Here is a 17100-nt window from a genome sequence, read left to right on the forward strand (position 1 = left end):
ATAATTAGTTTCAACCATCAAACGCGAAAGAAAAAAAAAGGATCAAGAATTAACATACATAGATTGAAAATTTTCGTCTCTGATTCCTTCATTTAAAATATAAGGAGGTTTGAATATCTATTATCTAAAAAAAAACACTAAATTTGATTCGGTTTGTAATTGTTTTCAAGAAACCCTAAATTATTATTAACTGAAATAGAACAAAACGAAAATGGAGAGAGAGAGAGTAAAATGAGTTACTTACGAATTTCCTAAACAAATTTTAATATAAGCACAAATGAGCTTATATTATTAAATTTTAATGGAGGTTCACTTGGAGCTCAACTTCAAATGAGCGCTATTTATAGAAAAGTGGGCGCCCATTGGATACTGCCTCTAATTACCAAATTATCCTTGCGTTTTGTTATTTTTCATGCATATTGGTGGTGCCTAGGTAATGACGACTACGGCGGGCCTAGATCCACTGGGCGTCGAAAGCCCATAAAGCGGAAAAAGATTTTAACTTAAAGCCCATTAATTAAAGAAAGTTTACCCATCATACGTGCAATAATATTCACTGGTGCCATTATCCATGGCCCATAAAAGCTAGCCCATTGCCTGGCTACAGCTATCATTTGGTGGTGGCGTGGTGCATGTGTGGAATAGTCATGGTGCATTGCTAATTAGTGTCATTGTATTTCTTCTATTTTTATGTTGTGTTTGTTATTTATGAATTATGATTCAGTGTTCTCTCAATGTTTGCTATCCTACCTACTGCGTTTGCGTTTGATTTAATAATTGAGTTTCTACATAATAGATTGTGTTAGTTGTTGATACGTATCAAAGAAGAAAGTAACAACTACTTGCAGTTGCTAATTGCTATCCTCGTAACACTTCTATGCTAGTTTTGAAAGAAGAAAGACTAGTTGTACTTGTACATGTATTTTAGTGAATGTAGATGGAATCCTAACAAATCCATTGATGTACACCTTTAAATCTTCTTCTACATAGCGTACGCTTTTTTTTTCAAGAATTTCTTTGGTACAATTTATTGAAACTGATAGTCATATACTCTTTTTGGGCAAATAAATATTTTTGGAGCCCTAAAAGAGATACGAAAGCACTTCGTGCTTCCGAAGCAGATTCAATTCACAGATGACGACCATTGCAATTGAAACTTTTAGCTCTGTTGCCTTTACTGAGGTGGTATCCTCAACACTAAAGTTCGTACGTTGTATGCTATCCATGGCGGGCGCTTTGTTCTAGCCCTTCTTTCGTCACTTCTAAATTCCAAAAGTCCCCGAGAAGCATCTTTGGATTTTTATCAGGGGATTTTTTTTGTTCTTTATTGGCATTTGCTGGTGCGGTACTTCCACTGGAAAGTGAGTACATATTGTTGCCACAGACGGCGATTGAACCTTTTAACCTTTTAGCCTTTGGTGGTGGCACAATTGAAGTCCCAATGGCAGCTATTGTTGATTCAGTAACAGGACATGCTCCAAATCTCATGGATTAGTTGCTAATTGCTATCCTCGTAACACTTCTATGCTAGTTTTGAAAGAAGAAAAGACTAGTTGTACTTGTACATGTATTTTAGTGAATGTAGATGGAATCCTAACAAATCCATTGATGTACGCCTGTACCCTTAAATCTTCTTCTACATAGCGTACGTTTTTTTTTTTCAAGAATTTCTTTGGTACACTTTATTGAAAATTTGAAACTGATACTTATATACTCTTAACATAAAACTAGGTTCAAAATCCTGATTCCGGCTTTTATTAGCCTAAAACCTATTGACTTTATGAATTATAGCTAAAGCCCACCCAGTTTTTCAAAATATGAAATAAAGGTTCCAGTTTTGGGTAAGTTTAGAGTTGAAGTTTTTTATTTGTGTTTCATTTTTTCAGAATACCCATTTTACCTTTTTTGGGTTTTTTCTCACAAACACCTCCCCTCTCAAAATACATCTTCCTTATTGCACTCCAACGCACACTAGATGCCGACCTTCACATCTCCCACAATCAAAGTAATCTCCTTGTCTCTTCATCTTCTTTTCTCTCCATTCCTTTTTTCCCTTTAATCATTCCAAAAAATGGGTGTTTTTATTATTATTTTTATTATTTATGATTTCTGTCTTCAAAATAACCTTTGAAATTTGGCATTGATCGACCTTTTGGATTTCATATTTTGAATTTCATATGTGATCTGTGTCCACATGGGATTTGTGTAGTAACAATTCAAATGAAACACTCCTGAGATTATAGAATAACCTTTGAGTTTTGTAATGTTTCTTTTGTCTTCTAGGAGCTATGAGTGGAGAATATGAGAGTTCATGGCTGGTCTTGTTTAGCCGCAAAAAAATTCTAGACGAAGGTCCTTCGTTGCCCCTTGCCCCCTCCCCTCCGCTAAAAACTCTGTATAGATTATAGACACGTTTTTTTTTTTGGTAAATGATAAGCACCCAAAACTATAATATTAAACCCCGAGAGACATAACATTTTGGTCGATTATGTGTTTAATAATCATGTAATAATTATATTTTTCGTTATTTTTTTCTGTGGTTTCCGCATTTAAAATGAATATAATGATAAAACATGCATCGAAATACGGGAATACTAGAATATTTGAAGTTTCCCACTTAACCCCAGTGAAGCCCAATAGAGCCTGACTAGAGCCAAAGTTTCCAAAAAGAACAAAACCAAAAGTAAACGGTCCACATATAAAGAAGCGAGAAACTTCCGAAACTCAAATCGATAAATCGAAAGCGCTAGTGCCGACATTGGCTAGTGAAAACGCCAGAGCAACCCACTCTGTGGCCCAAAAAGGCATGAAACTCTTTTCCACTAACCCCAAAAGGCGAAAGTTGTAAAAGTTTCGCAAAACCAAATCGATGCTTCCACTTCAATCGACATACTAAGTGGACCCTACTCAAGGGCCTAAAAGGCATGACGAAATACTAAGTGGACCCTCTCTCAAGGGGTCAAAAGGCATGACATGTGACAAGTGATGATGGTTTTAATTTGGTGCCACCTCGCAATATAGAAGACACGTACCAATTCAAACCAGGTGGTTTGAATTGAAATTAGCTAAAGGACGAAACCTTAATAAGGTAAAAGACAAAATTTAAAACAGATAAAAACAAAACTTTGATTCTCAAAGTTTTGAACGTTTCAATTAGCATAAGGCCAAAACTCAATTAATCCGTCTCCAGTATCCCGCCTATATATATGAGGGGGTAGCCTTCATTATTTTTCCTTCAACATTTTCATGCTTTAGCTATACATTAGTTTTACTTTAACGTCTGTAGTTTCATTCCAGCACTTAAACTCTGTCATTTTTCATTCCAAATGGGTTTAAATCGTAAGTCATTTTACCCTTAATAACATCGTTTCTTTTTCTAGTTTAATTCCGCCTTGCATTTATTTACTTAATGTATACATCAAATTTTATTATTCCTTCAATGACCATGAGCTAATCCCCCCGAGGGGGGTTATCTTTGCTTTCGTGTGAGAATCCGATTGACTCTTTTTAATATTCTAGAATCACTACTTAGGAATTAAGCATAGATTAGACATCCGGTCCCAAAATGATCGGATCTGCACAAATTTGGAGTGTTGATGCTCCATAACATCTCGGGGCGACCAAAATGTCTCGCGTGAGACTCTATGGTGTCGGGCGACTCTCCAATTTGTCCAAATGATGTGGAATCGAGCCAGAGTCTGAAATGATATTCCGTAGATGAAATATTAGTTCAACTCCTTATGCTAGTGTGATGCGGCGAGAGATGTGGGCATCTTGCTAGGGATCAATACTCGGCGCCGTCTCCTAACACGTGGCCGAATTAGAGATGTAGTGATGTGGTAATATAAACCTGTTAAAAATGATTCTTGCATGAGTATGATTAACTCTCTCCCTGTTTCTCTATTTTTGTTTACCTACATATAATCACCGTAGTAATTTACATTATTTGCATTACCGTTAATTTAATTAAAACCAACTAAAAAACCTAAAATCCTACTCACCAAAAGTTGTAATTCCAGTTGTGAACCTTTTCCGAGCCCTAAGGTTTGGATGATCCCTTACTCGACCTATTCTACCAAACCCACGTGAGTAAGGTAACTTGACTAAAACGTACGACTATACAGACGTTGGACTTTGGACTTTGGACTTGGGTCTTTGGATTTCGGACTTTGGACTGTGGACCTCGGACTTAAGAAAATAAGTAACTGAAAACAATAAACGTGCAATAAAATGCGTTTTTATCAAATGGCGCCGCTGCACGCCGAAGGACTCTGGACTTAACGTAATAACTGGAACACATCACGTAAAACTCCCTCCCCTACCTCTTCAATTTTTTTTAATTTCCATTTCTTTTACGATACTAACGTGTTACGTAACTGTTTGCCCTAACTTTTTCTACTAACAAATATCTGTGAACCAAATCTTGTTTATTTTCATTAGCACAGTCTAAGTATTCCGTAGGAACTTGAAGTACTGAATAGACAAAAGAGTCTCGGACGAGACTAAATTAGTAGCGCGCGAGACTAACCTGGAGTATCAACACTCCGGTTTTTAGGTACATGCCACTTTCCTTTTCAGTACTCTTTTGGACTCTCTGGTCCTGTTTTTCCAATAAGTTCACGAGCTCGAGAGTTAGTTCGATCGTGTACGAGAAATCGCGGGACGCCAGGTTTCAAATTCTTAAACTCCTCAAACTTGTCGAGGATATTATTTGGTTGTTACTATAACCTGTTTTACCTTGCATGTTTGTGTGTTGGCATAAGAACTCTTTGCATATAAATGTGATTCATCATTACATATTCACATTAACATGATCAATATGATTCGAATATATTTGGATGTATGTGTAGTTTCAAACCACCTGTTTAGAATATTTTTGTATGTGTATGTTACATCAATTCAATGTGACGCGATATTCATTTGTATGAGTTAGTTCTCTACATTCCCCAGCTCATGTATAACTCACATATAGTTGCATGTATAAGTAATATAGATTTGCATGTGTAGACTTTCTCAGAACTAGTATATGTTAATTAGTTTCTATTTTGGCATCTATCGCTTTTAATTGCATATTTCATAATCATGTCTCCATAATACATTAATTACGTAAACTAAAAATAAAAAATAAAATAAATAAAAAAAATAAATAAAAAAAAAAAAAAAAAAAAAAAAATAGTAATTAAAAATTTCATCTAAATCATCTTAATAACACCCCGCATAATACACCATCATAAATCATCATCCTATTCCATCAGTGCCTAGGAAACTTGAAAAAAATTGAGGTTGCCTAATTAAGGAACGTGCTAGCACGAACAACCTCCCTCAATTCTCTCAGGTGACTTGGCTGCTGGAATATTCACACGTTATCCTAGTTTACCTGCTCAAGTTAGCAATAGCTTAGGAGGACGTGCTTCACCTCTCTCTTTCCTTAATTCTAAAACCTCCAGTCGTAATTCGTTCTTTATGAGCCTTAAATTAAAATTTATATTTGTATGAGACTACGGTCTGGTAAACATAAGGAATTAGAACTTATATATCGGCGTCAGAAATACAATAAACAACTTGCTTATGCTATCTCCTAGACATAGTTCCTCCTCCGTAAACCAACCTCGTCAAACATCTCCGTTGCCATCATCTCCCTTAATTATTGCCCAGGAAAATCTCATAGTCGAGAAACCCCTTTCGGATTTCTATACTGCCTTACAAGAAGGACTTGCTTCTTGCATTAAACTTGATGCTATAGTAGGTGATTTTCGAAAAACCGCCAAACATTTTCGGTTTGATCCTTAGAAGGCGCTACATACCTTGATGAGCTCTTATGCAAGCCAATTGTTGGGGCTACTGTAGCAGCATCCGTAAAAAACTCAGTCTCATTCTCTAAGAGATCATCATCTTTATCCTCATATCTAGCAACTAGCCCTTCATACATGTTTCGTTCTCTACTACTTGGAAGTTGGTTAATCGGAATAACTCTAGGCTGATGACACTATGTTGGTGTAACCGTATTACTCTTATCTCTCTGGTTATTTGAAGCTCCTCTTTGCGATTGAAGAGTATCCATAGTTTCACCAATCCTATTTACTATAGGAGTTGATATCTCATCAGGCACATAAAGTGCTAATTGAAGTCCAATGGTAGGATCAGCTCCAGTATCATGTCCACTAGCATCAAGCTCTTCAACCACTGTTCCATTCCCTTGAGCACCAAGTACTGCGGCGGATTCTTCGTTCTAACGATGGAAGGACCCACACAAACTATTGGTAATGACTCTTCAAGAGGAGAGTTCGGCACCGCAGTAACATTCTCTGTAATGGTCTGGACCACCACTTGAGTAGGAAGATGACCAATCCTTGTTGTTGTTTGCTGAGCACCAGCATCACTACTCTGACTATTTACATTTCTTCTCGAAGTCCAAGTATTAACTACAATGTTATTGCATTTGTTTGTACTGTGTCCAAACTTCATACAGGTGGAGCAGGAGGAAGGTTTCCATGGATACTCGACACCAATGCTTATTTCCCTCTCACCAACTTCAATACTAACAGATTTTGGGTAGTGAAAGAGTAATGGAATCTCAACACATACCCTCGCAAACAATAGTCTCAGCTTTTTAACGGTGGCATCATCTATACACATGGGTTTCGCTATCAAACTAGCAAGAAAAGACAGTCCATTTTTCGTCCACAACTCTTTCGGAACATTCGACATCTTAATCCATACTGGGATAGTAGAGATTTTGTTTCTCATCATTTCAGCCTCAACATTCCAAGGTATGATAATAAAAATTCTCCCAGCAATAAAGATTGCCCCTTCTAGAGCCATCTTCCTGTCCTCATCAACAGTAAAGGTAAAATAAAACAAGTCTCTATCTGTAGTTAGTTAGCTCCATCAAACCCTTCAATTTCCAAGCTTTCTCAAGTGAAGCTTTCACACAAGGAAAAGCTAGTCTTTTTTCTAGAAAATACCCTACCAAGGTATCTTTCCACTCCTCAATGCCCTCATCAATGAGGTCTTGAGGTACTACAACTACTCATTGGTTAGTTAAGGTGTATAAATTCTCAAAGGTGTAGTATTTTTAGAAATACAAGGATTACTAAAAAGAGAGCTCCAAGACATAGGTTGTCTTGAAATCGGTTGAGAGATAGAATCCCCCATGATTAAACAGAATATTGGAAGAGAAAATTCGGATCTTCTTCAACCTGCGCGGTCTTGAAAGATACCATAAAAGGAAAAAAGAAGAGTGAAGAAGAAGATACGAGTTTCTTACCTACTAACTTTTGCTAGAAAAGGAAATTTTTAGAGCACTGGATCATAGGTTGCAAGATATCCTATCTAACAGCTAGTCGCCTTAGAATCGCCTCAAAAAGTGACCCCATCGCTATTACTTGTGCACACTAGTTTTGGAATTTTTTGGCCGAACTACGTTACAAATTGTGTTGTAGTATGTTTTATTTTCTTTGCATTATTAATTGTTTGTAAAAATTGTTTAGGAGTTGGGCATGCTAGTTTAGTTGTAGTGAAAATTTAGATTCTTGTATGGAAAAGAAGTTGGTTCAATTGCAAGTTATCTTAGTAGTGGGGATCGATTGGTATCGTGTCCCCAACACTAATTGAATCCAGTATATGATTACGCTGTTTGATTCTCCTCTAAGCAAGTCACCGAAAACAACTAAAGTAAATAGGGTAAGTAAATATTTACAGTTACACTGTCTATTTTGGATGAATTGACTGAAAAATGTGACTATTATGTTGTTTCTTTTGCATTTTTTTTTTTTTGTTCAGTTAGTTTTGTTGATGACTACGAGCCAGCTGCCTCAAGTATATTTGAGTTGGAATTCACACAATGTGAATAAGTCGAGAAATAGAAAATTCGTTCTGGTAGTGCAAATGACAACTTGCTATTGCCTATTAGCAATATGACTACAACAAAACTTTTAAAGAAAATGGCACTTCCAACTTTGCAAGCTTCTACATCCTAAATTTCAAAGAACATGTGAAAAGAAGTCCCAATCTTACTTTGAAGGCATTGTCACAAACACGTTGGGAAAGTCGTGTGAAAAGTGTTAAAGCGATTAGAAGTCAAACTCCACATATAAGAGATGCTTTAATTGACTTAATGGATACTAGTGATGATCCGAAGACCAAGAGTGAAACTGAGTCCCTAGCCACACATGATATTGAGAATTTTGAGTTCTTGATTGGTATGATTGTTTGGCACACGATATTGAATGGTGTTAATGTTGTTAGCAAACTCTTACAAACTGAAGATATGCAGATTAATGTCGCTATTAGTGAATTGCAAATGTTGATTTCCTTTTTTGAAAAGTATAGAGAAACCGGATTTGAAGAAGCAATGATAGAAGCTAAAGAAGTTACAAGTACTATGCAAATTGAGCCTATTTTTCGTGAAAAACATATCATTTGTAGAAAGAAACAATTTGATGAAAACGCGGATAAAGAAGTGCCACAGTCAGCTGAAGAATCATTTAGAGTCAACTACTTCATTTTTATTGTTGACCAAGCTATTTCTTCTCTTAAGAGTAGGTTTGAACAATTTCAAGTATATGAGAAACATTTTGAGTTCTTGTTTAATTTGGAGAAGTTAAAGTCTATAGACAGAGATAGTTTAAAGGCTTCTTGTGGCAACTTAGCAGAGTTTCTAAAACATGACAACATTTTTGATATTGATGGACATAGTTATTTTTGGAATTGCAACTCTTGAAACAAGTTTTTCCAGATGACGCAAAGAAGGCAATTGAAGTACTAAACCATTTGAACTTAAAAGCTAGTTTGCTTTCCAAATGCGTGGATTGCTTAAAGAATATTATTAACTATACCCATTACAGTTGCTTCAGCAGAGAAGAGCTTTTCAAAGTTGATTAAATCTTACCTTCAATCGACCATGTCGCTAGATTAAATGGATTAGCTATGCTATCTATTGAAAAAGCTTTGGCAAAAGAGCTTGACTATGCAAATGTAATAACTAATTTTGCAGCTAAAACTGTGAGACGGAAAAATTTTCGATGATATTTTACTTAATGTAATTAGTTTGTAACTTGGTGGGGTTAGATTTCATTTCCCCTATTTTCAAAATAAATAACAAAAGAAAAAATTTTGCCTATATAATTTTCTTCTTTCTTTTTTTTTTTTTGTTAAAGCTGAAGGCCCCGCTTTGAGAGCTTGCCTAGGGCCTCTCAAATCTCAGGGCCGGCCCTGCTTGAGGAGCTGTACAACATCAATAATTTCACCAAAAAATCTAGGTACAGCAGCAGCTTATGGATCCAAAAGTAGCTTACCCAATGAAAAGACTCCACTTTAAGTATCTTTTCTGCGGCAAACAACATCAGTAGTTGTTCCCGGCAGCTGGTAAGATAAATAAATTACAAAGGGAAGAAAACGATAGAGAAACTGAAGAAAACAATATATTAGATTGGAAAAATAGGAACAAGGGAAGAAACAGACAGACGAAGTAAGAACGGAAGCTTGCATGTAAAAGAAAAGAGTCCAAACGGAAAGAAGAAGTGCAAGACGAGATAAAACTATATAGAGGGAGACGTGAAAAATGTTAAAGACTTTAACTGTTACAGACTTTGAAGACAAATAAGCTACGGCCATGTCTAAGACCTCTCTGTAGTCTGTAGTACAAATTGCAAAACCTTAGATGCAGACTGAAAAAAGTAATAAGGCCTAAATTCAAGAGCAATGCTGAAATGCAGTTCTTAAAAGAGAATAGAGGATCAAAACGACAGGGTAAAGACATGAAAGTTCACAGGCCTGACTCAGCAGTTCTAGTTTGACAGCATAATTAAGATAAATACCATGACAAGATCTATCATCTCTGAAAGGTCACACCCAATTACGCACCTCCAACTGTCCTCTTACGCTTCTTATAAGTGCGAGCGAAAGGATATCCTTTCGCTCGTACTTGTAATAAGCTCTTGCTATAGGGCAGTACAGTTAGAGGCGTCATAAACCCAACCAATTCCTCGAAATAGTCATATACGTCCTCCATATTTCCTGTTTTGATGTCATAAGCGCACAAACTCCCTCGTACCTCCATGAACAAAACATCATCTTGGAAAGCGTATGGGCACATAAGTGAACTAGGGTGGTTGTTACAGTCTGCTGGCCAATTTTGAATTCTTTCAAAATCATTCAGGCTTGGATGAGGCATTTCAAAAAGAGGCTTTGAGTGCTTTAGAACCCATTTGGGTACCGAATATTCATGGTGAAGGACCCAAACCATTAGTTCAACCATGCTGAAGAATATGTAGTGCATCTTTCCTTCTGACACTCCCAAGCAGGTCCCATCACTTCCCATATTCTCATGACCTGGCAACTTGATAACCTGAGATATTTCCTGTTTCAAATTGAACGAGAGAACACTGTGGGCTGTAGTCAACCAGTAAAAAAACCCATTCGCATAGCAACCTTGGTGTAAGTGTAATCTATGAGAGAGTGCACAAACTTCTTTGGATCGCCTCCATTGACCAGTCATAGAAGAATAAATTAGGAAGCGATAAGGATCTTTCCCAAGTTGCAGTGGTCGCTGGACCATTAAAACTTGAAAACTAAAGAAGCTTCCTTTCGAGATCATAGAGGAGCCAACAGGGTCGTAAGCCAATCCAAAACAACAACCGGTTCTATATTTACCTCTTGGTTTTAAAGTCATCCACTCCTTGGTAAAAGGATTGCACAGATACAGAACAACCTTCTCAGGGTCGTCTTTTTTCTGGCTCCATGGCAGATTATGAGGAACAGACTTTCTCATAAAATTACGACAAAGAAGAACTCCATTGGACGATGCTATAATGCTAACCTTTTCTGGCAAGAAGTCCAACATTTTTGCTAGTTTTATCTCTGCCCTCAGGCCCAACTGATATATACTCACTTGCTTTGAGACCTAGGTACCTTTCACAGCAAATGCAATAAAAATGCCCCTGTACAAAGAATCCAGAGATGGTTCCAGGGGAATTTTGGAAGTGAGAAGTGACGAAAGAAGGGCTGGAACAAAGTGTCTGCCATCGTTTGCATACACACTTTAACTGAGGTACATCCTCAATAGGCAACTTGGAAAAAATTTCAATAGCAGTGTCATCGTTTGAGAATCTGTCTTTTGTAGCACGAAGAGTTTTCATATCTCCTTTGAAAAGAAACCTGTATCACATAAACATGTTTCAAGTTAGGTGAATAGATGAAGCCTGACTTGAGCAAGTACATTTATCTCATTTAAAATGACAATAGTAGGGCATGTGTGAATGTGTTTTCCGTGCATTCAAATGGGTTTTTAATCGGTTCAACTTTTGTGCATTCACATACAGACAAGAGAGAAATAGAAAATTACGCAGAAACGAGATAAAAATTGAAACTTTACAGCAATTTGCTATTAAACTCCAATTACACAAAATAAGAATATAAATCATTATCAAAGTCAAAACATAACTGACCTGCACAATGGATTTGTTTTTCTTCTTGCTGGGTAGCGGATCTTATTCCTCCACTATAAATAAATAACAAATTCTAGGAATAAGAGATCACAGAGATATACATATACAAGTAGATCTCTTATTCTTCTTCTTCTTCTACATCAACAAGTTTTGAAGACAAACTTGTTTCCAAATACAAGCAGTACATCTGTTCCGATGACTCCTCGAAATGAGAACTTACTTATTTGGTAGTTGGTACGTATGTTGCTATAAAAAGAAATCGTTAAAACTTTCCTGTTCTGAGGTTCTGCCCGAGCCTCAAGGCCCTTATTTAGAACGGCTATTTTGTGTCTTTCGAGGATCAACGGCTCTGTTGTTATCGAATAAGCCCAAGCCCAATGAGTGGTTTAGTTCCTACGATGAACAGTTTTTGTTTTGGGATTTCAAAATTTCAACAAGCAGTTTTCAGTTGGCTCGACTCACAAAGTGCGTTGCGTGCATGCTTGATGTATGTCTAGCTATACAGCCTATACTTGTAACTCAGCTTCCAGTAAAAGCTCGTATACTCGATCACCTAGACTGACAAATGGGTTTGATGCTCTCAAGGTGGATCTACGTAAATAGAAAAAAAGAAAAGAAAAATCGGATGTACTTAGTCATGAACACTCGCATTAGACTCGAATAAGATTCTATGGAAAAATAATGTCTTATTGCTGTCTTGCATATCAAGTCTTCGAGTCATTGTGGTCGTGATTGTTACTCAACTTATTGACACTACTCTTCCCATCACTGAGATACTTTCGATCAGCCAGCCAGGTTTAATTTACCTGTAGAAACTCATGACTTCTAGGGCGGGATCCATCTAGCAAAATAAGCAACAGCTTAAGGCCCCGCAATTCAAGAGCCCCCAATATATTCTAGCGGTCCAGTCCACTATCGCGGTAAGAGAAAAAAAAAACCTTTTTACATTGGAAACTAAAGAAAAAAAAAATGGTATACGTCAGAGAGGAAACAACAGACACTTTGTTTCTCTCGCCTTCAGCTTCTCCACCGTTTCCCACGCCTTCAATTCTCAAGAAAAAAAATGCACGCCTCCATAACTAATCAACGTTCGTTCTTCTTCACCTCTTTATAAAACCAACAATATACTCTTACCTCTATCATTTTCTTTTTGCCTTATTTGGTTTTATAATCCCTCATTCTCTCTGACTCTCTATATTTTTCTTATTCTCTCTATTTTCAAGAAAGATAAAAGAAAAGAAAAGGTGGGTGTCTCTTTTTACTTTAATTGTTAAATTGTTATCTTCTAAATTCTAATTTAATTCCACTCAAACTCATTCTTTTCTTTTTTTTTTTGGATAGTGGATAGTGGTTTTAACAAGTATAATTGGACTAGTTGCTTAGCTAAAGTGGTTGTCGTGGTCTCGTGGATTGTCTACTTTTTTACCCTATACTTCGAACGCAACTTCGGCTATCAATTAAGCTTCATCTCATGGTGATTGTTTCCATTTTATTTTATTTTTTGGTATGTTATGTGACTATGTGAGGACTTATTGCTTGTTGTTTGCATATTATTTTACTATTTTGACATGAACCGAAAGTATAAATCCGGTAATAAAAAACGTCAAGAAAAGAGAAAAGTAGATGAGGCGATTGAATCTCAAAGAGGATCTATTTTAAATTTATAAAAAACTATAAACAAAGTGAATCGGTTAGTTCAAGTGATAATTTAGTAAATGAACAACCTGACCAACCAATAGAAGTGGATAATAATGAAAATATAGAACACATTGATACTGATCCTAATGTAAATTTTGCTCCTAGTGTTTCTATTCAAGATAACATTGAAGAAAATCAAACAAATAAAAGAAATGATAACTCAACAGAAGACTTGCTTGGCTAGTATTGATGAGAACCTCAATGAACAATCCAACTCTTTAGTTCAAGATATTTATGACCCTGGACGATGGGGTAAAATTAATACAAAACTAAGAGATCTGTTAGTTAAGAAGGGTCCAATTAGAGTTAATGACGTAGAATTTCCTATTGATATGAAGACAAAAAGAAAATTTTCAGCTAAATTTTACACCCAAGTAGCACCGAATGGAGATAAGTTTGATAGAAATTGGTTAGTATATTCAAAATATTGCAATAAGGTATTTTGTTTCTGTTGCAAGTTATTTAACTCAAGTTGCACCCAATTTCAATTAAACGGTAAAGGGACTGATGATTGGCAAAATATTGGTACCAAACTTAAAAAACATGAACTTTCTATTGGTCACATTGATAATTTGACACTTTGGGATAAGTTAAGCGAAAGATTAAACAGAAAAACAACAATTGATAAGCATATCCAAGAGCAAATTGATAGGGAAAAAGAACATTGGAGTAATGTACTACTAAGAATTATTGCTGTTGTCAAGACAATTTCTAAAAACAATATGACATTTTGTGGAAATAATGAGAAAATTTATGAAACTAATAATGGTCTGTTTTTTAGCTTAATTGAAATGATTGCAGAGTTTGACCCAATTATGCAAGAACATCTCCGGCATATCAAACATGATAAATTAAAGGTTCATTATCTTAGTCACAATATACAAAATGAATTGATACAATTGTTGGCATCTGAAATAAAAAATAAAATTATTCTAAAAATTAAGGAAGCAAAATATTATTCTGTTAAATTATACTTGATTGCATTCCTGATATTAATCACCAAGAACAAATGATTGTCATATTACGTTGTGTAGATGTTTCCTCAAGTCTCCTAAGAATCGAGGAGTATTTTCTAGACTTTATATATAATAGTAGAAGACACGTCGGGTAAAGGACTTTTTAATGAGCTATTACGTGTTTTAGAAGAATATAAATTAGATTTTAACGACATAAGAGGTCAAAGGTATGATAATGGATCAAATATGAAAGGTAAAAATCAAGGCGTCCAAAAAAGATTGTTAGATATAAATCCTAGAGCATTTTACTCTCATGTGGATGTCATAGTCTTAACTTAGTATTATGTAATATGGCGAATTCTTGTTCAAAGGCAATATCATTTTTGGAATTTTGCAACATATTTATTGTTTGTTTTCTTTCTCTACAAAACGATGGGATGTTTTATGTAAGTATTTAACTAAATATACGGTGAAGACTTTGTCACGAACACATTGGGAAAATCGAGTTGAGAGTGTTAAAACATTGATTACTCAAGCGCCAGAAATTAGGGATGCTCTACTTAAGCTAGCAAAAATTAGCGAGCATCCAAAAACAAAGAGTGAAGCCAAAAGTCTAGCATTGCATGATTTAGAAAAGTACGAGTTTTTGTTTGGAATGGTTATTTGGTATGATATATTAGCTACTATGAATTTGGTTAGTAAGGATTTACAATCTAAAGATATGCCCATTGACATGGCTATAAATCAAATAAAAGGTTTAATCACATTTTTTTAAAAGTACAGAGAAGAAGGATTTGAAAAGGCTAAAATAGCATCCGTGGATATTGCACGTCAAATGGATATAGAACCGGTATTTAAAATGAAAAAAAACGTAATTAGGAGAAAAAAGACAATTTGATGAGAATGTTGACAATGAAGTAACTCAAACACATGAAGAGTCATTTAGAACTAATTTTTTCTTATATATAATTGATCAAGCGATATCATCTTTTAATAATATATTTGAACAGTTAAAAAGTTTTGAAGAAACGTTCGGATTTTTATTTGACGTGAAAAAATTGAAATCAATAGATGATGATAGGTTAAAAGAATATTGTCTTAATCTTGAAAGTTTTCTGAAACATGGAGAGAGTTGTAATATTGATGGTACATATTTGTTTTTAGAATTAAGACTACTAAGAGAAATTTTAGATACCAAAAATGAATCCGTAATTAAAATATTGAACTATCTAAAAAGAATACAATCTTTTCCAAATGCTTATATAGCTTATAGAATATTGTTGACAGTACCTATAACCGTTGCTTCAGCAGACAGGAGTTTTTCAAAACTAAAGTTAATTAAATCTTACTTAAGATCAACCATGTCACAAGAAAGATTGAGTGGATTAGCTACATTATCTATAGAAAGAGATTTTCTAGAAGAACTTGAATACAAAGATTTAATTAGTGATTTTGCAGCTCAAAAAGTAAGAAAAATGATATTTAATTGAAGTTTGTGAAATGTAAAAATTTCTTCGCGTAAAAAAAAAAAAAAAAAAAAAAAAAAAAAAAAAAAAAAAAAAAAAAACTCCGCCAAAGTATTTTGATAATACATTGCCGGTCCCAAGCCCGGATAAAGGATGAGGGTTTGCACTCATATGATGAAATAACGTAAATAAAGCAATAAGTTGTAAACAATTTTTATTGGTATTAATTATAGAAGGCCCCCTATTCGAACTTCGTTTAGGGCCCCAAATAGGCTTGAGCCGCCCCTGATGACTTCGATCTGCTCGCTACAATACAATTGTAAGAAAAGAATTGAAGAAACACACAACTTATTTATGATTTAAGGAGGAGAAGAAATGTACGTGATTATTGCACAACCACTTTCATCAACACTAGTATCTGTTGAACTGATAAATGAGAATTGAGGATTGAGAATTTTCTCATTTCATTGATTGGTTTTACTCATTACATCACTTGTATTTATAGACAACATTTACAGAAAAACAGAAAATAGGGAATCTGCGCGCAGTTATTCAAACTAATAACAAATTTTGTTGACTAGCTGTATAGATAGACATCTGTACATATATCAATGGCTTAAATACAGAAATATACAACGTACTTATGTCCTATTAACACTTGTATCAACATAGAATTTTTTTCACAAACGTATCAATGTACTATGCTCGATTTCACAAAAATAGTAATCTGTTAGCATCTGTCAGTTAAGTGATGATGTGTCAGTTTTTTTTTTTCAATTTCGTTTTATTTGTATTTTCCACTTGGCATACCACCTCGGCCGAATCTGACCCATATAACCTGTTTTCATCATCTCTTTCACCCATTTTTGAACCCATTTACATATAGACCCATTTACCAAAATCATCAGTTTCGATAATTGAATCAATTTTTTTAATTTATTCACTTACTTAGTATAAAGATTTAAGTTAGAAAGAACCAGTTGGACACCAAACATACTCACTGTGTGATGATTTTTCCTAATCTAGAAACACAAGTATTTTGTTGATGATCAAAGAACAATGAGAAGTATTGGATCAAGAAGAAGAAGAGATTTAGAAGATGATAAGTTGAACCACGTTCTTTAATGGCTGCCTGTGTATCCTGTGTATAGGAATCAAACTCAAAGCGTAGTTCAACTATTCTATTTATAAGAATAGATGAGGTTTTCCAATTAATATTTAACTAGGAGACCGTCTCTTGTTAAGTCTCATCTTGACTCTTCTAGAAGCCCCATGTTTCCCAAGTCAAATAGGTCTCCTTTATTGACTTAAACAATAGAAAAACATGTTTAGGTTTAGAGTAGTCGTTAAAGTTCGAGCCTAGTAGTTGAGTTTCGGATTGGGAGTTCATAGTTAGGAGTTGGTTATACGAACCTACAACTCCAACTAGTTCCAAAGCCCACGAACCTGCTCCGAACCTAGTAGTTGAGTTCCAGATTTGGAGTTCATAGTTAGGAGTTGGTTATACGAACCTACTACTCCAACTAGTTCCAA

The 17100-nt window shown here is 35.2% G+C and overlaps 2 protein-coding genes across 2 annotated transcripts; one reads left to right on the top strand and one right to left on the bottom strand.

Annotated features, from left to right (window-relative positions):
- The first annotated feature begins 8116 nt into the window (after window positions 1-8116).
- Window positions 8117-8722, top strand: LOC147506592 (uncharacterized). Its single transcript, XM_086605795.1, has one exon. The coding sequence runs from the start codon at window positions 8117-8119 to the stop codon at window positions 8720-8722; it is 606 nt and encodes a 201-aa protein (XP_086461921.1).
- Window positions 8723-9405: 683 nt separating this feature from the next.
- Window positions 9406-11727, bottom strand: LOC147506593 (F-box protein At5g49610-like). Its single transcript, XM_086558687.1, has 2 exons — window positions 11448-11727; window positions 9406-11157 (listed from the first exon to the last, which is right to left on the bottom strand). The coding sequence occupies exon 2, from the start codon at window positions 10841-10843 to the stop codon at window positions 9857-9859; it is 987 nt and encodes a 328-aa protein (XP_086414813.1). The 5' UTR covers window positions 10844-11157; window positions 11448-11727; the 3' UTR covers window positions 9406-9856.
- Between the last annotated feature and the right edge of the window lie 5373 nt (window positions 11728-17100).

Source organism: Coptis chinensis, chromosome 4 (genome assembly GCF_015680905.1).
Source record: "Coptis chinensis isolate HL-2020 chromosome 4, ASM1568090v1, whole genome shotgun sequence".
In the NCBI taxonomy this organism is placed as follows: Eukaryota; Viridiplantae; Streptophyta; class Magnoliopsida; order Ranunculales; family Ranunculaceae; genus Coptis; species Coptis chinensis.